General features: G+C 40.9%; 2 protein-coding genes and 1 long non-coding RNA gene across 5 annotated transcripts in view; 2 read left to right on the top strand and 1 right to left on the bottom strand.

Annotated features, from left to right (window-relative positions):
* The window catches only part of LOC307123839 (microfibril-associated glycoprotein 4-like), a 66509-nt gene that overhangs the window by 35361 nt on the left and 4579 nt on the right, over positions 1–26569 (bottom strand). The window lies entirely within an intron of this gene.
* On the top strand, positions 25036–25752 carry LOC307123845. Its single transcript, XR_013816223.1, has 3 exons — positions 25036–25343; positions 25450–25489; positions 25573–25752. It is a non-coding gene; the product is annotated as an uncharacterized lncRNA (long non-coding RNA).
* LOC307124261 (microfibril-associated glycoprotein 4-like) lies at positions 25800–26535 on the top strand (the record flags this gene model as incomplete). Its single annotated transcript, XM_079813307.1, has 3 exons — positions 25800–25929; positions 26020–26187; positions 26279–26535. The coding sequence occupies 3 exons, from the start codon at positions 25800–25802 to the stop codon at positions 26533–26535; spliced, it is 555 nt and encodes a 184-aa protein (XP_079669433.1).

Raw genomic sequence — 26569 nt, 5'->3', positions numbered from 1 at the left:
GCCAGGTTATGGCTTTAATTATCTTATTCTTTTGTCTTTATTGTAATCACTGACGACTCTAGGTATTACCTGCGTTCTATTCAAACCTCAAACTTCTCACTTCACCTTCTAAAGTGCCTCAAATGCCCTTGTCGAAAATATAAACATATCAGTGAGTTTTTCTTTTCAGTCTATTCAAAATTATTAATAAAAATTATGTATTTGCCCAGGTGGCAGGTGCATTGGCTAGCTAGCATATTCGCTTAGCACACAATCAAAACACAACAATTTATGATAATAAAACCATGTTAAATAGATTGTGGGTATATTTCAGGTGATCTTAGCAAGAGAGGGAATATGAGCAGTCCCACTGAGCAAAGTTATGTCCAAAAGACGTCTTTTCAATGTCTTTGCCCCTAGAGGCGTACGTTAAGGTTCCATGAACGTCTATATCGGATGTGCAGAACACGTCAAAAACAGACGTCATAAAAACTTTCATTCTGGCTCCTCAGTGGACGTCTTTTCAACGTACGTACGTCTTTTGGACATAACTTTGCTCAGTGGGGTGTTTGGCACTTTACATTAAAAAAGTAATTAGTTATAGTTACTAGTTACTTCTTACAAATAGTAATTGAGTTAGTAACATTTACATCAGTTACATCATTATAAAAGATACACACGTTATACAGTTTTGTTATTGTATGGAAAGAGAACATCCTAATTTACTTATTTTAATTAGGAATTAAAGCAAGATTGTACTCTTATTAATACTTACAGACTACTGTCACTAACAAACACGTCATGTATGGATCTGGATCTCCATGTGTTCACATACAGTGGCTTATATACAGTTATGAATGGAGATTATACAAATTGAATCTTATCTGCATGTTCTCTTTGCGTTTGGAAGCAGTTACTTGAATCAGAGGCTGTTCTCTGCAGAAAAACATGTGCGTATGCACATCATGTAAATCACTTATTTTAGATTCAAAACAGTCAAGTTTGCAGTACTGATAATATTTTACACACAAAAATAGTGGAATCTAATCATAAAAGGTAAAATATTCATTTTTGTTGTGTTTATTTGAAAGTGTTTGCATCCTGAATGGACTCGTTTCACTGCATCATCGCTCATTTAGGCTCAACAACACAAATTGTAACCAGTCAGGAGTATTTTAAGACCAGCTAATGGATATCAGACCACACAGATAATGATTTGGATAATGTCAGGACAGAATATCATGAGAATCATGTAAATAGTATTTACATATTTACAAAAGAATCATGTAAATAGTAAGTCAAAGAACGTTTTTAATGGGCTTGTTTTCACTCAATGAACCTTTCACACATCGTCATCAATTACTTAATCCTCATTATTCTTTTATAGTTTTTTTTTTTTTTTTCTATTCAAGCATTATAACCTATTCAGACATTCTGGATGGCCCATAAACCCCACATCCATCCCACTTTACATTAAAACTGAAGCCTTTTTACCAAACAGAAAAAAAGCATGCTTTTGGTATTATGTGAAATAAAAATAGCTCCTGGTCCAACAGGTGCAGTAGAGCTACAGTTAGCATCAAGCTACATAACAAAAAATAAAAGATTAATATTACACTTTAGCTCCGAACTCCCTTTACCCAGCCAGCACAGTCATGTGGGGCCCATATGGGCGTCACCTGGGCTGTCTAACTGGGGCCCAGCCAGTTTTGTCCTCAGTTTCCATGTAGGCCCCACATGGGCTAGCCCAGATGAACTGAACACTGCTCAGTGTGCACACTACAGGCTGTTAAATGTAACTGAATCAGTGTTGGAGTTAATGAGATAATTAAGTGATTAATAGAGTAAAGACTGAATATTACTGAAGACTCCTGATGATAACAAGCAGAATCACTGAAGGACAGAGAAACACAACAGACTTCAGACACAACTTCACAAAAGCATTATCAGCTTCCCTTTTTACCTATTAGATTGACTTTCTGATATCTTAGTTTTTATTGATAATTCCCACAGAGCAAAGGTGTACGTTGAAAAGACGTCCACTGAGGAGCCAGAATTAACGTTTTTATGACGTCTGTTTTTGACGTGTTCTGCACGTCCGATATAGACGTTCATGGAACCTCAGGGTTAAAAACTAGTTCAAATGTGCTCATTGTGGACATATTTCCCATTTGTAATTGCAAAGCAACTCACAGACAGTGTGTGTTTGTCCAGAAATCATGAAAATAAAAGAAACTTAGCTCACACCTTTAGACACTTTAGACAACTTAGCATCTGTAATTCACACATCTTTGGATCGTGAGAGAATCGTGGGATTCAATCCAGGATCTTCTTGCTGTGAGGAGACAGTGTTTCCCACTGAGACACTGGTGCTGCCCTTAATCACAGACATAAGACACACTTTGACTATTTCTGTCAGACGTCTACAGAAGCTCTTACTGAGAATTAACAGAGCTTTAGATGTTGATGTTTATGGTTAATTTGAAGTCACCATTGTGGTGGGAAGCGTTTGCTTTAGTTGGGCTCTTGGTCCCCGTATTAGCTTCTCTTTGGCTGCTGTAACTGTGTGTGTGAAACACAATACTTATGGCTGAGAAAGCAAAGATAAAGCGACTTCAGGTGTTGTCAGCTCCTTGTTGATGACTAAATCATCAGAAATCTAGAATCTGATGTTGTGCTTTTGAGTTTTAGGTTCTTGTTCGGCAAATAATAATTTGTTTATATACTATTACCTTGTGAATCTGCTGTATTGACACCAATAGCAATAAACAAATCCCTCATCCTGAAAGATGATAAAACAGCAGGTGCACATTGTTTTGAGAAAATATTTCTCATAGTCACACACAGACATCAAGATTTTGCATATGATTCACAACAACGGTGACAATCAAGCATGAGTTTTGTACTTTGAAGCTACCCATCATGCATTGCAGCATGAAGTTTTTTTGTTATGATTGTCACCGTTGTTGTGAATCATATGCAAAATCTTGATGTCTGCGTGTGACTATGTGAAATATTTTCTCAAAACAACGTGCACATGCTTTTTTATCATCTTTCAGAACAAGTGATTATATTATTGCTATTAGTCCCGATATACTGGATTCACAAGGTTATAGTATATAAACAAATGATTATTTGCCAAACAAGAACATAAAACTCAAAAGCACAACATCAGATTCTAGACTTCTGATGATTTAGTCATCAACAAGGAGCTGACAACACCTGAAGTGACTTTATCTTTGCTTTCTCAGCTATAAATATTGTGTTTCACACATACAGTTACAGCAGCCAAAGAAAAGCTAACTCAAGTACAGGGACCAAGAGCCCAACTAAAGCAAACGCTTCCCACCACAATGGTGACTTCAAATGAAACATAAACATCAACATCTAAAGTAGGTCTGGGCGATATATATCGTGAGATTGTTATGCGCATCTCATCAGTAAACCCGGTTAATTGATTAGTAGTAAATCGCCTTCACCTGCTTTCAGATGGAGCGGCATTTACTACAAAGAGCCGTAGTTAACTGACAAGCTGAGCCATATCGCATTAATATCGAGGACGTATCGCCAGCGATAATTAATGCGATATGGCTCAGCTTGTCAGTTAACTACAGCTCTTTGTACACAGAAAAAACTCCAGTGTTAAATTAACACTCCTGGGAGTGTATATGAGTCCACTCAAGACTGTTGAAGGTAATGAGATAATTAAGTGATTAATTTAGTGATGATTGATCATTATTGAAGACACCTGATGATAACAAGCAGAATCTCTGAAGGAGAAAATCTCAAATTGTAAGCCACCGTTATGGGGATGGGTGTTTGCTTTAGTTGGGCTCTTGACCCTTATGTTATTAACTTTAGATTTTGTCTGGCTGCTGTATCTGAGTTATAACTGCCAGAAGAACAAAGATAAAAAGTGACCTTTTGGTTATTTTATGACAAACATCATTTGAACTATGTTTTTGATTTATGTTGATGTTTACAGCATAACTTTGCTAATAATATAAAGGATTTCTTAAAAGTTGTTTTTAAAGAAAGTATTTGTTTTAGGCACACACAGACGTCAAGATTCAGTCTATGCATCTCAACAATGGTGACGAGCAGAATATTCAATTAGGAAAAGAAAATTACATAGACAATTCAGATCATAATTTATTCATACCGCAATGCATGATGGGATCCATTAATGAGTTGTGATTGGTGGTAGCCACTGCAACATGCTTTATTATTGTCACCATTGTTGAGACTCACATGCTGATTATTGATGTCTGTGTTTCTAAATTAATTTATTTGAAAGTCTTTTGATCAGAACAATGTTTATTAAATATTTTGGATTATAAGAAATAATGTTAATCACCTGCTGTAAAATCACAATGCTGCTGCTAACAATGTAAAACCAAACTATCTCAAAAAGCTTCAGTTTTCTGATCACAGCATGATTATGTCAAATCATGGCCCACACTATCAGATCACACTTTTCTTAGTTGACTGCTATAAATCAATAACAGCAAACAAACAAAATCTAAAGTTAGTAATATAAGGGTCAAGAGCCCAACTAATGCACCCACCCATCCCCATAACGGTGGCTTACAATTTGAGATTTTCTCCTTCAGAGATTCTGCTTGTTAACATCAGGTGTCTTCAATAATGCTCAATCATCACTAAATTAATCACTTAATTATCTCATTAACTTCTCTAACTTCTTTCTTAATTTAACACTGGAGTTTTAGCTTTGTAGTAAATGCCGCGCCATCTGAAAGCAGGTGAAGGCGATTTACTACTAATCAATTAACCGGCTTTACTGATGAGAAGCGCATAACAATCTCACGATATATATCGCCCAGCCCTAATCTAAAGCTCTGTTAATTCTCAGTAAGAGCTTCTGTAGACGTCTGACAGAAATAGTCAAAGTGTGTCTTATGTCTGTGATTAAGGGCAGCACCAGTGTCTCAGTGGGAAACACTGTCTCCTCACAGCAAGAAGATCCTGGATTGAATCCCACGATTCTCTCACGATCCAAAGATGTGTGAATCACAGATGCTAAGTTGTCTAAAATGTCTAAAGGTGTGAGCGGTTTCTTTTATTTTCATGATTTATGGACAAACACACACTGTCTGTGAGTTGCTTTGCAATTACAAATGGAAAATATGTACAAAATGAGCACATTTTAACTAGTTTTTAACCTTGAGGTTCCATGAACGTCTATATCGGACGTGCAGAACACGTCAAAAACTGACGTCATAAAAACTTTCATTCTGGCTCCTCAGTGGATGTCTTTTCAACGTACGCCTTTGCTCAGTGGGAAATAATATTGGATCAATGTTGAAAATTCGATGCAAAATAAATAGTGGACCAATGTTGAAAATGCAATGCTAAATAATATTGGATCAATGTTGATAATTCCATGCTTTTCAGTATTGAAAAGACAAACATTGAATCAATGTAGATTTTTGGTCAGCTTAATTCTCCACTGGTGATGCTTACTGTCAATCTATCTGTCCCATCATTCAACATGTTAAAGGTCCTGTTCTTCGTGATCCCCTTTTTCAAACTTTAGTTAGTGTGTAATGTTGCTGTTAGAGCATAAATAATACCTGTAAAATTATAAAGCTCAAAGTTCAATGCCAAGCGAGATATTTTATTTAACAGAAGTTCCCTTTCAAAGCCTACAGCGAACGGCCGGTTTGAACTACATCCTGGTACATCCTGCTTTAATTACGTCAGTAGAACAGTTTGTTGACTAACCTCCGCCCACAGGAAAACGCGAAAAAGGGGGCGTGGTCTTGTTGCTCCCGCGTGGAGAAGAGGAAGTGTTGCGTTCGGTTCGGTTCGGTTCGGTTGCGTTTGTCGCCATGTCGTTCAGACGCTGTTATTTTCATCCCGGAGTCAAATCACCTTTGTTTGGCCTTCAGGGGCTGTAGTTTGAGCGCGTTCATCTCCCCGTTATGGTAAGAGGCGTGACCTTTCCGGGCAACGTGCGCTAAGCTGCTGTCGAATCACAACACGGGAACCGCTGGCACAATCAGAACTCGTTACGTATTTCTGAAGGAGGGACTTCATAGAACGAGGAAATTCTCAGGCCGTTTTGAAGACAGTGAAAACAGCAGTATACAGATAAGTAAATTGTGTGAAAAATACTGTGTTTTTTTACACATGAAACATGAACACATGTTATATTGCACACTGTGAACACAATCAAAGCTTCAAAAAACACGAAAAACGGGACCTTTAAAGCAAATCCAAATCAATTCGGTACTTTTCTGTGAAATGTGAGCACATTCATTCTCCTCAAAAGATGACTCTCCGCCAATAAGTGTGTGGATGAACAAAGAACTATTCATCCATCCATCTTCTTCCGCTTTATCCAGGGCTGGGTCGCGTGGGCAACTCCGGAGTGGTGAAGAGTCCATCCTCTCTCGAGGAGTGTGGTTCCAGAGCCCAAGCCATGCGTAGAGGTGATTCCGACTATCTCTAGTCGGAACCTCTCAACCTCACGCACAATCTCAGGCTCCTTCCCCGCCAGTGAGGTGACATTCCATGCCCCAAGAGCCAGTTTCCGTGTCCAGGGATCGGGTTGTCTGGGCTCCAGCCTTCGACTGCTGCCCGATCTTCTCTGCACCGGCCCCTTACGGTCCCTCCTGTGAGTGGTGGGCCCACGGGAAGGTGTCCCCATGTCGCTCCTTTGGGAAGGCCCGGCCACCAGGCGCTCGCATACGAGCCCCAACCCCAGGCCTGGCTCCAGGGTGGGGCCCCGGCTGCGCCGTACCGGGCGACGTCACAGTCCTCATTTTTTTGGTCATCATAAGGGTTTTTTTTAACTGCTCTTAGTCTGACCCGTCCCCTAGGACCTGTTTGCCTTGGGAGACCCTACCAGGGGCATATAGCCCCGGACAACATAGCTCCTAGGTTCATTCGGGTACTCAAACCCTTCCACCACGTTAAGGTGGCAGTTCAAGGAGGAGACAAAGATAAACTACCAAAGAACTACTACCATAAATTTAACTCAATGGGACGAACCAGTTGATTATTATTAGTAGGCATATTGTTAATATTATTGTTTTAATTAATTATTTTAATTATATCATTTATATACATTTAATTATTTATCTAAAGAATACAGGGTTAATAAAGAATTTTGAATATTTTCCCCTACCGATCGAATGCGCTACAATCCAATCCAGTAGGTGGCGGTAATGCACCTTCAGATCAAAGCGTGGCTTAACAGACTTCAAGCACGAAAAAGACAGAAACAGGACAGCAACAGTGTTTTTTTTTAGAGGTAAGTACAAAAAGATTTAAATTTTTCACAATTCATCTCAATTTTCATTTCGTGTTTTCATTTATCTTTATTTCTTACAACTTGTGTGCTTCTCCTGTGCGAGTCAGAGTGAACTGCAACGTTAATAAAGTCACGTGAATGCCCTCCGTACACAACCAACGGCAAGAATATTCTTTAATACATTGAATTTCAGTTTGTTTTTCACCAAACCAAACCCTATCATATTTTTTTATTAATCTTTATTTCTTATGCTGGGCATACACGGTGCAATTTTCGTCCGATTTCGAGCCGAATTCTGACTCGTGCAACTCTTATTTGGGTCGGGACGATTTTCTGCTTTGTCGTGCGTCGTTTGTTGTGAGGTGTTCGCGGGATTTTAGAATCAAAATTATTCATCTGTGCGTGCAACGAGTAAGATGTGCATTTGTGGATCCAGTGCCACGCAAGCATTCATTGACTCGTTTGTGAGTGGATCCTATTTGATTCATATGAGTTAATGAATGCATGCGCGCCACCGGATCCACTAATGCACACATTACTCGTTGCACACACAGATCCTGACCAACGTTAATACAAAATCAAAGTTTTGCATTCACAATTATGTCTATTTGTACAAAATGCTGCACATTCATGCAATTCTGTATTTAGTACACACAAGTTGAAAGGCATTTGTTTGTGGACATTAAAATTATCTATAAAATGTATCAAGTTCATGGATTATTGTGCCTGCATTTATTAATAATTTTGATAGTAAAATCATCCCATATTTGTCCAGTGTACAGGGAGAAACGAGCGGCGATCGGATGAATTTGTGGCATGTCAGTAATTCTGGTCGGCCCTCGTGAGCTAATCGCACAGCTGAAGCAGATCTAGAACTGATCGCCCTGTTGCCGGTGAGGGGAAATAGGACAATCAGTTCGTAGCTCTGCTTCAGCTGTGCCTGTGCGATTAGCTCACGAGGGGCGACCAGAATTACAGAATTCCAATTTAATCTTTAATGCAGCAAGAAAGAAGAGTGAGATCTTTAATGATGTTTTATAAACATAGTTCGGGAGGAGCACGTTCAGATAATTGACACAGGTGGAGAGCACTCAGCTAATTAACAGAAAGAGGTGTATATATACGCAGCAGTCTTACCTCCATTCATTGACAGTTTTCTAGCACGGAGGGTATTTCCGGCAGTTCGCCCATTAGTTGGAATCAGCTGATAATCACCGCCTTGATTCAATACTTCTCAACTTGACGCTCACATAAGCTCGGTCACACAGGGCTCAACACAGTGCGACCATACTCGCTTTTGTGACTATAAATAGACGTGTGCGAACTGAACAATGTATTTGGGAGCACCCGCTTTCTTAAATGTAACATCAATACCTTATAGTAGGGCAGGCTATTGTATAACAAGTGTATCAATGATTGTTATACCATCTTATTATGAAACAGAAGAAATTAAAAGGCTATGATTTCACTGAATTAATGTGAGCGGTCACGTTTCAAAACCTGAATGTGGCACCGTTGTGCGTTCTACTGGCTTGAACAATGCTTCAGTTCAGAGCACTTCACAATCAATGAATAGCATACATTTATGCAAAGCGAATTCGTATCAATAATGACAACATATTACAATATAAATCACTGTAAAGAAAACGGTGTATACAGTTGTAAGACTGTATTTTCTCTGTGGCTGCGCCACGCCTCTGGAATAGCCTCCCTCTGCATATCAGATCTTGTGACTTGTTAGGACGTTTTAAATCTGTGTTGAAAACACATCTCTTCTCTCTTGCTTACAACTGCCCATAAGGACTGGGAGTTTGAGATGTGTGTTTGTGTTTTGTGTGTTGATGTAGGGGTGTTTTGTCAATGTTTTATTAGTACCGTTGAGAGCGTAAAGCACTTTGGTCAACTTTTTAGGTCGTTTTTAAACGTGCTATAGAAATAAAGGTTGTTGTTGTTTTATCTCTCTCATACAAATTGAATGAGCATCCTGCAATAATAAGGCATAAACATTTCAAAATAAGAGTCCTTTCGGTTACACAATGTGTTTCTCCATTTGTCCGTCTAACTTTTTCTCCTTTTTCTCCCACAGTAACTCAGTTTCTCTGGCTAATTTTCTCCTACTACAGCAGTGCTGTTGCCTCGGCTCCTACTGGAGCTTCGTTTCTCTGGCTAATTTTCTCCCACTACAGCAGTGCTGTTCCCTCGGCTCCCACAGGAGCTGAGTTTCTCCGGCTAATTTTCTCCTTCTACAGCAGTGCTGTTCCCTCTGCTCCCACAGGAGCTCAGTTTCTCTGGCTAATTTTCTCCTACTACAGCAGTGCTGTTCCCTCTGCTCCCACAGGAGCTCAGTTTCTCTGGCTAATTTTCTCCTCTCCCAAAGCAGTGATGTTCCCTTGGCTCCCACAGGAGCTTCGTTTCTCTGGCTAATTTTCTCCTACTACAGCAGTGCTGTTCCCTCGGCTCCCACAGGAGCTTCGTTTCTCTGGCAAATTTTCTCCACTGCCACAGCAGTGCTGTTCGCTTGGCTCCCACAGGAGCTTCGTTTCTCTGGCAAATTTTCTCCACTGCCACAGCAGTGCTGTTCCCTCGGCTCCCACAGGAGCTGAGTTTCTCCGGCAAATTTTCTCCACTACTACAGCAGTGCTGTCCCCTCTGCTCTCACAGGAGCTCAGTTTCTCTGGCTAATTTTCTCCACTGCCAAAGCAGTGATGTTCTTTCCCAGAAACCTCAATCCTACATGACGGCCTGGAGATGTTTAAAGCATTTCACTTCTCTTATAAACATACCGTTCCCCGATTTTTCTATCCTTTCAATCACCTAATTTATTTTCTACCTTAATACATCAAAGGTTACTTGAGCTGCATCCAGTTTTCCACAATTGATGTACGGCGATTCCTCCCCCGAGACAAACAATTCACCAACCTCTCTTTGATCAAAGGGATTCAAATATCCCAGCCCACCCGTCCCGACACCAGACAACCTATAACGCTGGTATCCTCAAAGAAACACCTCAAATCCGTTCTCCAACTATCAGGGGTCCCAGCAAAGAACTTTTCAAGCCACTCCTTCCGTATTGGGGTAGCAACCTCAGCAGCTCAAAAAGCCCTCTCCCAACAGCAGATCCAAGCTCTCGGGAGATGGTCTTCCGACGCTTTCCAAAGCTATATCAGGACTAATTGGTTCCACATCAAAAAAGCCCACCAAACCCTTATTGACTAGTACACAGTGAGAATATCCCGATCAAACACTCTTCTTATTTCTTCTTATGTTCTCAGGTTCCAGTAAGAAATGGAAAGTTTCCATGGACGCAGCACAGGGGGAAGTTCCTCACAGCTTGAAAGAGTGGAACATTTCCACGCCGTATGAAAGAGTGGAAGTTCCACACAGTATGAAAGAGAGGAAGTTCCTCGCAGTATGAAAGAGAGGAAGTTCCTCGCAGTATGAAAGAGAGGAAGTTCCTTGCAGTATGAAAGAGAGGAAGTTCCTCGCAGTATGAAAGAGAGGAAGTTCCTCGCAGTAGGAAAGAGAGGAAGTTCCTCGCAGCATGAAAGAGAGGAAGTTCCTCGCAGCACGAAAGAGAGGAAATTCCTCGCAGCATGAAATAGAGGAAGTTCCTCGCTGCATGAAAGAGAGGAAGTTCCTCGCAGTAGGAAAGAGAGGAAGTTCCTTGCAGCATGAAAGAGAGGAAGTTCCTCGCAGTATGAAATAGAGGAAATTCCTCGCAGCATGAAATAGAGGAAGTTCCTCGCTGCATGAAAGAGAGGAAGTTCCTCGCAGTATGAAAGAGAGGAAGTTCCTCGCAGCATGAAAGAGAGGAAGTTCCTCGCAGTAGGAAAGAGAGGAAGTTCCTCGCAGCATGAAAGAGAGGAAGTTCCTCGCAGTACGAAAGAGAGGAAATTCCTCGCAGCATGAAATAGAGGAAGTTCCTCGCTGCATGAAAGAGAGGAAGTTCCTCGCAGTATGAAAGAGAGGAAGTTCCTCGCAGTATGAAATAGAGGAAGTTCCTCGCAGTATGAAAGAGAGGAAGTTCCTCGCAGTATGAAAGAGAGGAAGTTCCTCGCAGTATGAAATAGAGGAAGTTCCTCGCAGTATGAAAGAGAGGAAGTTCCTCGCAGTATGAAAGAGAGGAAGTTCCTCGCAGTATGAAAGAGAGGAAGTTCCTCGCAGCATGAAAGAGAGGAAGTTCCTCGCAGCACGAAAGAGAGGAAGTTCCTCGCAGCATGAAAGAGAGGAAGTTCCTCGCAGCACGAAAGAGTGGAAGTTCCACGCAGCACGAAAGAGAGGAAGTTCCTCGCAGCATGAAAGAGAGGAAGTTCCTCGCAGCACGAAAGAGTGGAAGTTCCACGCAGCACGAAAGAGTGGAAGTTCCACGCAGCACGAAAGAGAGGAAGTTCCTCGCAGCACGAAAGAGAGGAAGTTCCTTGCAGCACGAAAGAGAGGAAGTTCCTCGCAGCACAAAAGAGAGAAAGTTCCTCGCAGCACAAAAGAGTGGAAGTTCCACGCAGCACGAAAGAGTGGAAAGTACGAAAGAGGGGAAAGTTTCCACGTAGTACGAAGAGTCGATGTTTCCATGCAGAGTGGAAAGTTTCCACGCAGCAAGGAAATGTTTAATAATGTTTTTAATATTGTTCTCTCATGTTTCTCTTTTCCCGTTTTCTCTTGCAGGCAATCCCCCGGCACGATGCGCCACAACCGCCCTCGGGGTCTTACCGGTCAAGCAACCAGGCCCCTTCTCGAATGCCAGCCTGCCAAGCTCGGCTCTTTTTGGGGGTATTTAGCCAGGCGGCTGTCCTATGCTTTAGCATTTTTGGGGGGTACTCTGGGTTCGGGCCAAATTCCGAGCTCGAAGCGCTCCCCCCGGACAGCACGCCAAATACGCATTTAAATTACTCTCCATAAATGATATGTGTGAACTCGTGAAATTATGTTTTATAAACATAGTTCGGGAGGAGCACGTTCAGATAATTGACACAGGTGGAGAGCACTCAGCTAATCAACAGTAAGAGGTGTTTATATACACGCAGCAGTCTTACCTCCATTCATTGACAGTTTTTTCAGCATCCCTCCACCACCCCTTCTCCACACTTTTATTTTATCAAGCACTTACATACACGGGGTGTACTCTGGGTTCAGGCCAAATTCCGAGCTCGAAGCCCTCCCCCCGGACAGCACGCCAAATACGCATTTAAATTACTCTCCATAAATTATTTGTAAGTGTGAACTCGTGAAAGTTCTGTAGGCAGATATATCAAACTGCAGAAATTTAGAAAACTGCTGCACCTCCAGTTCGTGTTGTAAAATGGATAATCTCTGACAAACCACTGTGTAGCCAATCCAGCTCCTTTTTATTATTTTAGATACTTGATTATTGATTTACTTGGTTCACTTTCTCACGTTATTTGTTTATTTACTATTATTTACTATTAAATACAGTATTAATATTAGATAAAACAAGATAGATATTTGAAGATATTTTCACCTTGCTTTTCCATTCATTCCTCCTGTGTGTCTGCAGGTGCTTTAAAGGGAAAAGTCTATACTAACATTAATTAAATAGTATTGAATTTAAATTCAGCGTGTTTTAACTGGAATGTAAAGATTTTGATCACATTTCAAGTTTCACTTCATTTTGTAGTACATTTGTAATGTATAATGAGTCACATTTCCAAATATTTACTAACTTCTTGTTGTTTTAGGTGCATTACAAGTGAATGCTGATAAAAAGGAAGCATCAAAGTTCATCTTTGCTGAGATGGTGTAAAAATGGCTCCGTTACGCCCTGAAAGGCTTGGGGGCATTGCTCGTGGTGGAAACCCCTGAGTTTAGAGTATTCAGAGTATTTCATTCTTTCTTCTACCTTTTTTCTTTAGGTAGTACTGTCCCATTTCTGTCTTTATTGACGAGTTTCCATTTGTATTTACTTCCGTTTTGCCAGGTTGTCATGTTTTTCACTTGTGTTATAAATTCAGATGTAATTGTTTTAAGTCAATGTGAGATTTCCTGTTGGAACTGTGGGGGCATAAATAAATACATTTGCATGTAAACTGAAGGATGTTGTTTACTTTGAGTGACTTTTTGATACAAAATCATATCAATTGCTGCCATACATGAAAATTAACTGGCATATAATCCTGCTGTACATAAAGGAAGATTGATTTTATAGTGTTTCTATGTTGATTCAGTGTTAAATAGGTGATTTAATTTAAGTTGAATTGTTGATTTTAAGCCCATCTTGATCTATTTTTCATCGTTGAAATAACATTATTTCAGGGTGCAAACCTGATGAAAAATCAATGTTAAATATCAACATCGTTTCAATGATAATTTGATTAATGCATTAACATTGATTCAATATTGATTCAGTGTTAAATAAGTGATTTAATTGTAGTTGAAAAAATATTGTTTTTAAGCCCATCTTCATCTATTTTTCATCATTGAAATAACATTATTTCAGGGTGCAAACCTGTTAAATTTCAACATTGATTCAATGATATTTTAGTTGATGCATTAACATTGATTCAAGGATGATTCAGTGTTGGTCTGCTATCTGGGAACTCACTGTGTTAACATTCATTTTGCATCATAAAAGCATTTTGAGATGCAAGTACATTTAACCACTACACTGAGTCGGACTCGCACACAGCCGCATGCATGAGTGCTCTTCACCAAGCACATGGGAGCATTTGAAATTGAAAGCAGCTTCTGTCAGTGAATTTCAAATTTTTAATATATAAGTCCACTGCTTTCCAAACAACATAAATTTTGCCTCTGTAAAGCATTTGTAAGGAAAATACTGGCGGGCGAGTCCGCACACTGTGTGTGGTTATGCAAACCGATGTTGCAGCAGCTGTCCAGGTGGCTGGTCTCAGACAATCTTGGAGGTGAAGATGCTGGATGTGGAGATTCTGGGCTGGTATGGTTACACATGGTCTGCGGTTGTGAGGCCAGTTGGATGTACTGTCAAATTCTCTGAAACGCCTTTGGAGAGGGCTTATGGTAGAAAAATTAACATTCAATTCACGGGGCAAACAGCTCTGGTGAACATTCCTGCAGTCAGCATGCCAATTGCACGCTTTCTCAAGAGTGGCTTTTTATTGTGTCCAGCCTAAGGCACACCTGTGCAATAATCATACATCTAATCAGCATCTTGATATGTCACACCTGTGAGGTGGATGGATTATCTCGGAAAAGGAGAAGTGGTCACTAACACAGATTTAGACTTTTAGATTTAGGCCCCGTCCACGCGAAGCCAGAGCTGTCCCTTTCCAATCTGTTTTTCCCCCTCGTTTCAAGAAATATCTGCTTACACAGGAAAGCACTGAAACCGACTCAAAACGATTTAGTACACATGCCAGGCCAATATGTGGCACTGTAATTCTGCCACAGAAATACACTAAAAATGGAGAAGAAGATTTGTGGCTAGAAGGGGTACGGCAACAGTCGGAGGTGAGGCAAAATCTCACAATAAAATAATAAATAAATTTTCTACTTACCAGATGTGTTTTATTAACGCCTACACCCTAAACCTACCCTTACAATAATGCAAATACAGTAATTAAACGATGCAGTATTGATGTGCGCATGCCCAGTGCTCGTAGTTTTATCCCTTCTAGTCTTTACCCATGTGAGACGTGGTGTAATGACATCACCGTTTCACAAAATATACGGATTGGCTTTACACACGGAAACGCAAGGGTGTCGGTTTCAGATTTATCCACTCTGGGACCCGGTTTCAAAAAATATCGGTTTCATACTCCCAAAACGCCGGAACGTGGACGAAACGCTGATACGGTATGATCAGAGTATACAAAATGTTTACGTATACAGCTAAACGCGTCTCATTGTGGACGGGGCCTTAGATTTGTGAACAATACTTGAGAGAAATTGAGAGAAAATACTTGAGCCTTTTGTGTACATCGAAAAAGTCTTAGCTCTTTGACTTCAGCTCATGAAAAATGGGGGCAAAAAACCAAAGTGTTGTGTTAATAATTTTATTAAGTATATTAAACAATGTGTAAATAAAACTAATAGCGATAAGCAGAAATTAACAGGAGTTACTCGTGTGTGTGTGAGTGTGCATGCATGTTTGTGTACTGTGTGTGCAAAAGTGTTTGTGTGTGTGTGTATTAGGTCACACCCCTTCAAATCTGCATTTCTGGCTGGTTTTGTTTGCCAAAATCTATACAAATGCTGTCATTTGCAGTCACACCTGTGTATATTTGTTTGTGTGAGTGAGTGAACATTGCATTTGTGCTCTAGTACCAGGCCTTCATTTCTGTGAGAACCTTTTCAGATGTATGCCTTATTTAGAAAAATGAAAAACTCTTAATCGAAGGCCCTGAGTGGGACTTTTACATTTGTTTATATACCTTTAGAACAACCGAATCACTCCCATTTTTTAGATAAAATTTTTTTTTTTATGAGGGAAACATCAAATGGGGTCCGAAAGCCTTCCGAAAATGTGCATGCTCATCTCTATATACCCTATTCATTAACAACGTGTTTTCTTATTTCAGTTCCCTTTCAGTCGGTCACGTTCGACATATGTGCGAGATTTGCATCTCGCGCTCCGCCCCACATTGCGCACTATTGTCATTCACTTCGGAGCCGAACAGGTGTTATCACAGAGTTTCGACTGCTGTGTGCAGCCGACGAGCTCTCACGTCAGCAGGTGCTTTCCGGAGAGTGGAGACTCCACCCCCAGGTGGTCCAGCTCATCTGGAGTCGCTTCAGGACCGCACAGGTAGACCTGTTTGCCGCCCCGGACACAACCCCTGGCACACAGCTGGCCCCGGGACCAAATATGTGCAAATATGCGTTTCCCCCAGTGAGCCTTCTTGCACAGACCCTGTGCAAGGTCAGGGAGGACGAGGAGCAGGTCCTGTTGGTTGCTCCGTATTGGCCCAACTAGACTTGGTTCCCGGAACTGATGCTCCTCGCAACAGTACCTCCTTGGCCCATTCCTCTGAGGAAGGACCTCCTGACTCAGAGACGGGGCACCCTCTGGCACCCGCGTCCGGACCTCTGGAGACTCCATGTCTGGTCCCTGGACGGGACACAGAGGTTCTAGGTGGCCTGCCACAGAACGTGGTAGACACCATTTCTTCCGCTAGAGCTCCCTCTACGAGACGGCTCTATGCGTTGAAGTGGAACCTGTTCGTGGACTGGTGCTCTTCTCGCCGAGAAGACCCCTGAAAGTGTACGATCAGCTCGTGCTTTCCTTTCTACAAGGTGGGTTGGAGCGAAGGCTGTCTCCCTCCACCCTCAAGGTGTATGTTGCCGCTATTGCCGCTAATCATGACTTAGTTGATGGAAAGTCCTTAGGTTAGCACTATCTGATCGTCAGGTTCCTGAGGGGGGTGAGGAGACTAAATCCGCCTTGCCCTCCCTCTATACCCTCTTGGGACTTACCCACATAGCAACATTGTGTAGGCCCAGATCCGGCCCAAATCTGGCACTTGTGGCATACTGATCTGGCCCACATGCTGTATGGAATGACGGCCCTTGAGTGGACCACTCCTGTTTTCCAGATCTGGGCCACAAGCAGGCCAGAGCAATGCCACATGTCAGCCAAGAGCAAAGAAATAAACCAGAACTGGACCTTATCTGAGAGACTGGACCTATTCTGTAGACGTCTAACAGAAATAAAGTCAGTCTGGTTAGTAATGTGTGAAGCTGGTAATGCTGTTTGTGGAGTTGTTTAATCCTCCTCTGCTGAGATCTTCAGAGATGTAATGTCTTCTTTTACCTTCAGTTGATTTCATCTATGGCTGAAGTCAGTTGTAGTTCTTGTGATTCTGCTAATCTATTTTCTCTGTTCTCTTCTCTCCTTCAGTGATTCTGCTTGTTAACAGGTTTATTAAAGCTGAGCTGACTCCATATTTATTACACACAGATTTTGTGGCTCAGATAAGGTCCAGTTCTGGTTTATTTCTTTGCTCTTGGCTGACATGTGGCATTGCTCTGGCCTGCTTGTGGCCCAGATCTGGCAAACAGGAGTGGTCCACTCAAGGGCCGTCATTCAATGCAGCATGTGGGCCAGATCAGTATGCCACAAGTGCCAGATTTGGGCCGGATCTGGGCCGACACAATGTTGCTATGTGGGTAACTCTGGTGCTGACCGCACTGCAGAGAGCGCCCTTTGAGCCTTTTCTGTCAGCTGAGTTGAAAGTTCTGTCACTAAAGACAGTACTCCTGACTGCATTGGCCTGACGTGCCCGCTCGGGTTAAGAGCCACTCCACTAGGGGTGTTGCTTCTACCTGGGCGTTGGCTCGTGGCGCCTCGCTGACTGATATTTGTAGAGCTGCGGGCTGGGCGACACCTAACACGTTCGCTAGATTCTATAGCCTGCGTGTAAAACCGGTAGCTTCCCGTGTGCTTGCTTCCCATAGTCAGTAACACCGGAGTGCCCGTTCTAGTGACGGCTTGCTGCGCCATTCCCTTCCCCATGGAACAGATACGTGCGCTTATCTGCTCCAGTCTAGTTCCCCTGTGGATAGGCGAACCCTGTCGAGTTCTCCGCAACCCACGACAGTCGGATTTGGCGGAGCATCCGACGCCAGGTCTAACACTCCTATACATTGGTGGAACCTGTGTTAGGCTGGGTTCCATATGTCGTGACCCCCACGACGGTCCCATGTGTGTATTCTTCCATGGTACAGCTCCCTACGGCGAGCTCGTGTCTTTCCCTCGGCAGAATCTCCTCTGTTGTCCCAGTACGGTGTTGCTCCCCCGCCGTAAATTGGCCGGGGCCACCCCTGGGACTTCCGTATGTTGCACTGCCAAAGGCCAGTCCATACGTGTATTCTCCACATGGTAACTCTCACCGGGCATGATGTGGATTCCGCAGCGGCCCTTCCGGGCACGCTTTCCCAGCGTTATCCAATAAAGGTCTGCTGAATGGGTCTTGCGGAACAGCAGTGTGACTCTCCCTGCGTGAGTTTTCCCGCCCGGTACAGTCGGGGTCTAAGGGGCTCTTCGCTGGGCGCTGGAAGTGGTAGTAACTGTGGCGTTTTCCAAAGGGTCCCAATTCGTTGGTGACGTCCGTCCCGTCGCCACAGTTGCTGTACCATCACTGCATGGCCGAGTCACTAAGTTCGGCTCCTCAGTGACAAAACAATAGTGCACTGCTCTCGCTTCCTGTTTATACCCACGATGTGGAGCGCGAGATGCAAATCTTGCACGCCAATGGCCCATTGGCCCATTCTCTATATCTCAAAGATGATAGGGGCTCCCTGAAGTGATCCCAATTCGTCTGTGACGTCCGACGTACGTCTCCGTTCCCTCCTTCAGGGAACTAGGGTTACCATTCGTAACGAGACGTTATTTCTGTGCCTCAATTACCCAGCCAGCACAGTCATGTGGGGGCCATATGGGCGTCACCTGGGCTGTCTAACTGGGGCCCAGCCAGTTTTGTCCTCAGTTTCCATGTAGGCCCCACATGGGCTAGCCCAGATGAACTGAACACTGCTCAGTGTGCACACTACAGGCTGTTAAATGGAACTGAATCAGTGTTGGAGTTAATGAGATAATTAAGTGATTAATAGAGTTAAGACTGAATATTACTGAAGACTCCTGATGATAACAAGCAGAATCACTGAAGGACAGAGAAACACAACAGACTTCAGACACAACTTCACAAAAGCATTATCAGCTTCCCTTTTTACCTATTAGATTGACTTTCTGTTATCTTAGTTTTTATTGATAATTCCCACTGAGCAAAGGTGTTTGTTGAAAAGACGTCCACTGAGGAGCCAGAATGAAAGTTTTTATGACGTCTGTTTTTGACGTGTTCTGCACGTCCGATATAGACGTTCATGAAACCTCAAGGTTAAAAACTAGTTTGAATGTGCTCATTGTGGACATATTTCCCATTTGTAATTGCAAAGCAACTCACAGACAGTGTGTGTTTGTCCAGAAATCAAGAAAATAAAAGAAACTTAGCTCACACCTTTGGACACTTTAGACAATTTAGCATCTGTAATTTACACATCTTTGGATCGTGAGAGAATCGTGGGATTCAATCCAGGATCTTCTTGCTGTGAGGAGACAGTGTTTCCCACTGAGACACTGGTGCTGCCCTTAATCACAGACATAAGACACACTTTGACTATTTCTGTCAGACGTCTACAGAAGCTCTTACTGAGAATTAACAGAGCTTTAGATGTTGATATTTATGGTTAATTTGAAGTCACCATTGTGGTGGGAAGCGTTTGCTTTAGTTGGGCTCTTGGTCCCCATACTTGAGTTAGCTTTTCTTTGGATGTTATAACTGTGTGTGTGAAACACAATACTTATGGCTGAGAAAGCAAAGATAAAGCGACTTCAGGTGTTGTCAGCTCCTTGTTGATGAATAAATCATCAGAAGCCTAGAATCTAATGTTGTGCTTTTGAGTTTTAGGTTCTTGTTCGGCAAATAATAATTAGCTTATATAATTTAACCTTGTGCATCCACTGTATTGATACCAATAGCAATAAAATAATCACTTATCCTGAAAGAAGATAAAACAGCAGGTGCACATTGTTTTGAGAAAATATTTCACAGTCACACGCAGACATCAAGATTTTGCATATGATTCACAACAACGGTGACAATCAAGCGTGCGTTTTGTACTTTGAAGCTACCCATCATGCATTGCAGCATTAAGGTTTTTTTTTATAATGATTGTCACCGTTGTTGTGAATCATATGCAAAATCTTGATGTCTGTGTGTGACTATGTGAAATATTTTCTCAAAACAATGTGCACATGTTTTTTTATCATCTTTTAGGATAAGTGATTATTTTATTGCTATTAGTCCCGATACAGTGGATTCACAAGGTTATAGTATATAAACAAATTATTATTTGCCGAACAAGAACACAAAACTCAAAAGCACAACATCAGATTCTAGACTTCTGATGATTTAGTCATCAACAAGGAGCTGACAACACCTGAAGTCACTTTATCTTTACTTTCTCAGCCATAACTATTGTGTTTCTCACACACAGTTATAATATCCAAAGAAAAGCTAACACAAATACAGGGACCAAGAGCCCAACTAAAGCAAACGCTTCCCACCACAACGCTCTCCTCACAGCAAGAAGATCCTGGATTGAATCCCACGATTCTCTCACGATCCAAAGATGTGTAAATTACAGATGCTAAGTTGTCAAAAGTGTCTAAAGGTGTGAGCTAAGTTTCTTTTATTTTCATGATTTCTGGACAAACACACACTCTCTGTGAGTTGCTTTGCAATTACAAATGGAAAATATGTCCACAATTTGAACTAGTTTTTAACCTTGAGGTTCCATGAACGTCTATATCGGACGTGCAGAACACGTCAAAAACAGACGTCATAAAAACGTTAATTCTAGCTCCTCAGTGGACGTCTTTTCAACGTACACCTTTGCTCAGTGGGAATTATCCATAAAAACTAAGATGACAGAAAGTCAATCTAATAGGTAAAAAGGGAAGCTGATAATGCTTTTGTGAAGTTGTGTCTGAAGTCTGTTGTGTTTCTCTGTCCTTCAGTGATTCTGCTTGTTATCATCAGGAGTCTTCAGTAATATTCAGTCATTACTCTATTAATCACTTAATTATCTCATTAACTCCAACACTGATTCAGTTACATTTAACAGCCTGTAGTGTGCACACTGAGCAGTGTTCAGTTCATCTGGGCTAGCCCATGTGGGGCCTACATGGAAACTGAGGACAAAACTGGCTGGGCCCCAGTTAGACAGCCCAGGTGACGCCCATATGGGCCCCACATGACTGTGCTGGCTGGGATATTCTATTGATTAATAATACATTGTCAGCTAATCTGTGTGCTTTGTATATGTGCATTTCTGAAATACATAACGTGGACAAATCACTTCAAATTGTAATGTAGACACATGCCTTTTCTTTGAAGCTGCTTTGAAACTATATGTATTTTGAAAAGCGCTATACAAATAAATGTGAATTGAATTGAATAAATGAGCAGACTGCACAAAATTTGTAGAAAAACATTTTGTCCTATGGTTTAAAAGTTATTAGCATAAACATCAGTGACTTTTCGACCCATTGGTGGCGCAAGAAGGTTTGAGATAGAGACTCCGAATTTGCTATGGTCAATGTTCAGACTCTCCTCTATCTATGTGCCTGTCACAGGGTGTTTTGGTGTTGGTTCATGTTCATTGGTCTTGGTTATGTTTTTAGTTTATCATGTTCATGTTATGTTTGAGTGTCATGTTTCTAAGTTAGTCTTGTCATTCACTTCCTGGTTTTGTCATGTTTCATTGTCATGTGATTCCCATGCCCTCATGTGATCTTGTGTCTTGTCCTGTCATTGGTTCATTGTTTAATCACGGTTAATTCAGGTGTCACTTGTCTTGTCATTAGTCTCAGTGTATTTAAGCCCTCATGTTTGCTGTGTGTCCTGGTCTGTTATTGTTGTTGTAACCCACTTGTTGGTGAGTGTTTTTCATAGCCAAGTCCTTGTTTTATTTAAGTCAAGTCTTTGTTTTATGGTTTTGATTTATGTTAACCTGATAAGCTTCATGAGCGCGTGCACGGGTTGAAGCGCTATTTTTAGCACGAGTGTAATGTTTGTTAATAGATTTAACGTAAAAAAACATCATTAATCTTGACAAACTATATATCATTCTAAAGGTCTAAACCTCAAGCATCGAGGACAGACCACTGTTTTTCATTGAAAAGCTTATAACGGCTGTATTTTTGCATCAATGTAAGCAATACACATCAACGATTTTATAAATAAAAACAGAGTACATACCTTTAGTGTCCTAATTACGAGCCACACACGCATCCATTGCAAACAATTCCAGAACGAATGGAAAGGTGAGGGTCCACTGAATAACATCCCATAGAGCATTTTAATCCAACGAAACAATAACGGTGTAATATTGATGGTTAATCCTTTGTTTACATTGCATTTCTGCGGAGCGAAGTATCATACTAGACTGTTATGCAATAAAATAATGCACCAAAAACAGTCTCCCGGTAGAATAAAGTGGCATGGGTTTAAAGCTTAGAATGTTACGAACAAAATCCAACTAACCCCACTCAAAAACATGCAAAGATAGCCGCGATATAGTCAAAGATATCCAACCATAGCGATCGTTTTATCTGATGTCATGACGTGCTCATCCAATGATAATGTCTGTTTATCTGGAGCCAATAAAAGCATTGAATCGTCATGACTGACAGAAAATGTAGCCAATGAGCACACGATTCCAACGAGACCTTGCATGTGTATGTTTGTCACATGGGCGTGAATATTTATTCATCTGAATGTGCCAATGTGGCGCTATCTCCGACGAGATGCTGCGAGCCTGACACCCCCCATCTGACAGCTAAAAGCTAACGCGCTAGTAAACAAACAGAGGTCTCTTTGTAGTAACTGTTTGCTAATCTTACTAACTGGACGGAATGTATTATCCAATGGATCGTCAAAAGAAGTTTTTATTGTGCTGAAGATGCTTTATTTGAGCTCACTCGAAGCAGCGATGTGAAAAAGGAGAGTGAACACAGCGGTGACGGTGCTTGTTGACAGAGAAGTTGATCCAATAACATACCGGTGAGTTGCTATGTGTAGTTGTTTATGTATATTGAGAATGTGTGTGAGAATGTATGTATTTTATTGTTTCTGTGTGCTAGAAAAAATGCAATATACCAGTATGCATTATACATATGCTGATATTTTGCATTTTTCCTAGCACACATGGGGAAAAAGTATATAATTTTTCCCCATGTGTGTGTAAATAAAACATATATATATATATATAACACATGTAATTGTTTATATATATATATATATATATATATATATATATATATATATATATATATATATATATATATTGAGACTGTATTTATTTTATGTTTTTCCTGTGTGCTAGAAAAATTACAATATACCAGTATAGATTATACATATACTGATATTTAGCATTTTTTCTAGCACACACAGAAAAAAAAAATATATATATATATAATATATAAAATGCATTTTTTTCCCCTGTGCTACAAAAACAAATTGACGAAAAAAGAAAAGTTCTGGACGGCCGACCATCTGTGTGATTGTTGAATGCTCACTGTTTCACCGGCCATTATATTGATTGTAGGACTGTGTGCGAATGTATGGGCCGCCGTCAATATGAATGCTCACTGTATAGCCGGCCGTTAGATTGATGCTTGGGCTGTGTGAGAATGTATGGGCCGCCGTCAATATGAATGCTGTCTAACCGACTGCCCATCAGTTTCATTGTTCATGGGATGGCCTGTAATTAGAGTGAATGATGACAGTGTGATTGTTGATTGAATGGGCAAACTATACAGAAATAGGACATGCAGTGCTAATTCTCATTCCTTTCCTTGCCATTCTACAGGCATCAGGTTGAGTCTTCAGATGAGCTATGGCATCCAAGCACCAGCCAACCAGCAGAAAAGAGAAGAACGCTTTCAGATTCTTCAAGATCTGCACTTGCTGTTGTAGACCTGAATCCGCCAGTAAAAGGCCAGTAAATGTTTTTTTTTTTTACATTTGCAAATTGTGTGTGTTTTTATAGCTATATATTTATATTATATTGTTATTTATATTACTAGTTATATTTATAGTTATTATACTTATATTACTTGTTGTATTTTCAGTTGCAAAGAAGTTTAGCTCTTTTTTATTAATATTTCATTTTTATTATATTTTTATAAGTTCTGTTGTACAAATAAATCACTAATACAAAGTCTTATGGTTCTGCCTATTATTTTATAGTTGAAAAAGCATTCAAGCATCATATATGATGGCTAAAACAGCTTGCAGTACACTTCATAACATTAGGTTATCAAGTCTCCTGTAGGTTTCTTGGCACCTGGACATATTCTTAGAAAAAAGCATGCAGGAACCCCATTTTTCATGATATCTTCGTCAAATTTTAAATATAAACTGATGAGACTTTTGCCTTTCAATTCATTAACTAACTGGATTCCTCCAGGCTTATTTTCATATATTTTTACATCAAATAATAAAGTGTTCATTGTAGCACAAATCATCTTCAAGACACTTCAACTTCTATAACTGTTTGTCTTTCTAAGTTTTTTCTACTTTAATGTTTGGGTAATAAACTGTAAAGTGTCTTCTTTTTAAAGATGTCTAAATTGTGCATGTAGTGCAAATTGTTTAGCAACTGCAATTGTTTTAGTTGGGAGATGTCATTTCTGGGGATGTGCCTCAAGCAGGCGGAGGGAGAAATGGAACAGACATAGTCTTGGAAAAAAGCTTGCAGGAACCACATTTTTCATTATATCTTCCTCAAACTTGAAATATAAACTGATAAGTCGTGTGGCTTTCAATCCATAACTGAACTGGATTCCTCCAGGTCTATTTTCATATATTTTTACATGAAATAATACAACATTCTGTGTAGTGCAAATAATTTTTGAGGCATTTCAACTATTATAATTTTTTATCTGTTTGAGAATTATCAACTCTGATTGCTTTTTAGTAGAGTCCCAAGTGTCTTCTTTCCAAAGATACCTTAATTGTGCCTGTAGCACACTGTTCTCAGGAGCTATAATTGTTTTAATTCAGGTAGGTCGTTTTCAGCTGTGAGCCCCAAAGTGGGGTTGCAGTTTAACAGGTTAAGATCTCTGTTGAATAAACTGCACTTGGGTCTACAACTTGCCTCCAGTGGATAAACGTTACAGTGCCATTTTCACAACTTTTGACCAAACGCTTCTATGTGCTGCCATAGACTTCCATTCAAGAAGAAGAAGAAGAATATAACTGCAAGCAGCAACTCTGAAATTTAAAGTACCTTATGAGAGAGACCACATTTACACCCAAAATTATAATTAATCATGATGGAATTAATCCAAACTACAAATCATAGCTACTAACTAAATCCCCCAGATTCAGTCAGATTTACAGAACATGTAAAACACAGTTGTGTCTGTCACTGCATGTTTAACTCACATCACAGATGCACAAGCCTTTTTTATTTGCATCCAAAATTTGTGTGTACATTTCTTGTGTGACACTGAGGAGGAGTCTGAGAATCTGTCATATATAAAGAGTGTGTGTCAGACTGAACAACACAACACACAACACTAAAGGTGAGTTACTGTTTCATTCTTCATTTACCTCACAGAGCATTCAGACATCTATACAACTTTCAGAAAACAGACATTATATGAAAATGTGTTTATTATTTTAATCTAGATAAAGCCGATCTCTGCTGTGAGAGATTGAGAAGATGGCAGTAAGTTCATCAATACGTCTACATTCATACAGAGGGCTTCAGCTTTAGTGATGTTCATCTCTTTCTCTCTCTGTCTCGTGTAGTTGATGCTGTTTTTGGCGGCTCTTCTCTCTGTTGTTCTGGTCAGTGACTGTACATCCAAGCCATCCGACTGTTCTGACATCTACTACTCAGGAGAAAGAAACAATGGGATTTACTCCATCTATCCAGCAGGAGACGATCCTGTCTCGGTTTACTGTGACATGATCAACGGAGGATGGACGGTACGAATGTGACTTTAGATCATTAAACACACATTAGAACACACATTATGAATCATATATTCTATATAAACCCATCACAGGTGATTCAGAGGAGAATGGACGGCAGTGTGAATTTCTATCGACCGTGGAATCAGTACAAGAGAGGATTTGGGAATGAGGAGGGTGAATACTGGCTGGGTAAGATCTCACAGTGTGTGTCCGTTTGTGTGGATGATCATGTGTTTGGTTGCATGTTCTTCGTGTGTGTGTGTGTGTGTGTGTGAACAGGGCTGGAGAACATGTACCAGCTGACACGTAACAGGAAGTACATGCTGAGAGTGGATCTGGAGAACTTTGATGGAAGGATAGGTTTCACTCTGTACTCGTCCTTCTCTGTGGGTCCTGAAAGAGACGGGTATAAACTGCAAGTGTCAGGGTTCACTGATGGAGGAGCTGGTAGGACACTTTCATTTACATAAAAAAAAAATCACACTCAGTTGAGTAAATGTGCACCTGATGTCCTCAATGATGCTCTTCCTCTCTGCAGGCGACTCTCTGTTCTTCCATAATGATCAGAGGTTCACCACCTTTGGCAACGACCCAGGTCCCGATGTGATGAACTGTGCCAAACAGTTTCTCGGAGCATTTTGGAACGCAGACTGTCATTTCACAAACCCCAACGGTGTTTATTTATGGGGAGAAGATGATACTCGTTACACCATTGGAAATGTTTGGTCAAGCTGGAACAACAATTGGGATGTCGGTATGAAATCCATCAGCATGAGGATCAAACGTGCGTCTTAGACCTTTGAAGAAACATTACAGTGTTTCTCAGAAG

The sequence above is a fragment of the Gobio gobio genome (genome assembly GCF_949357685.1).
Source record: "Gobio gobio genome assembly, chromosome: 3".
NCBI lineage: Eukaryota > Metazoa > Chordata > Actinopteri > Cypriniformes > Gobionidae > Gobio > Gobio gobio.
The sequence above is the reverse complement of the archived record's forward strand: the minus strand, read 5'-3'. Positions and strand labels throughout refer to the sequence as shown.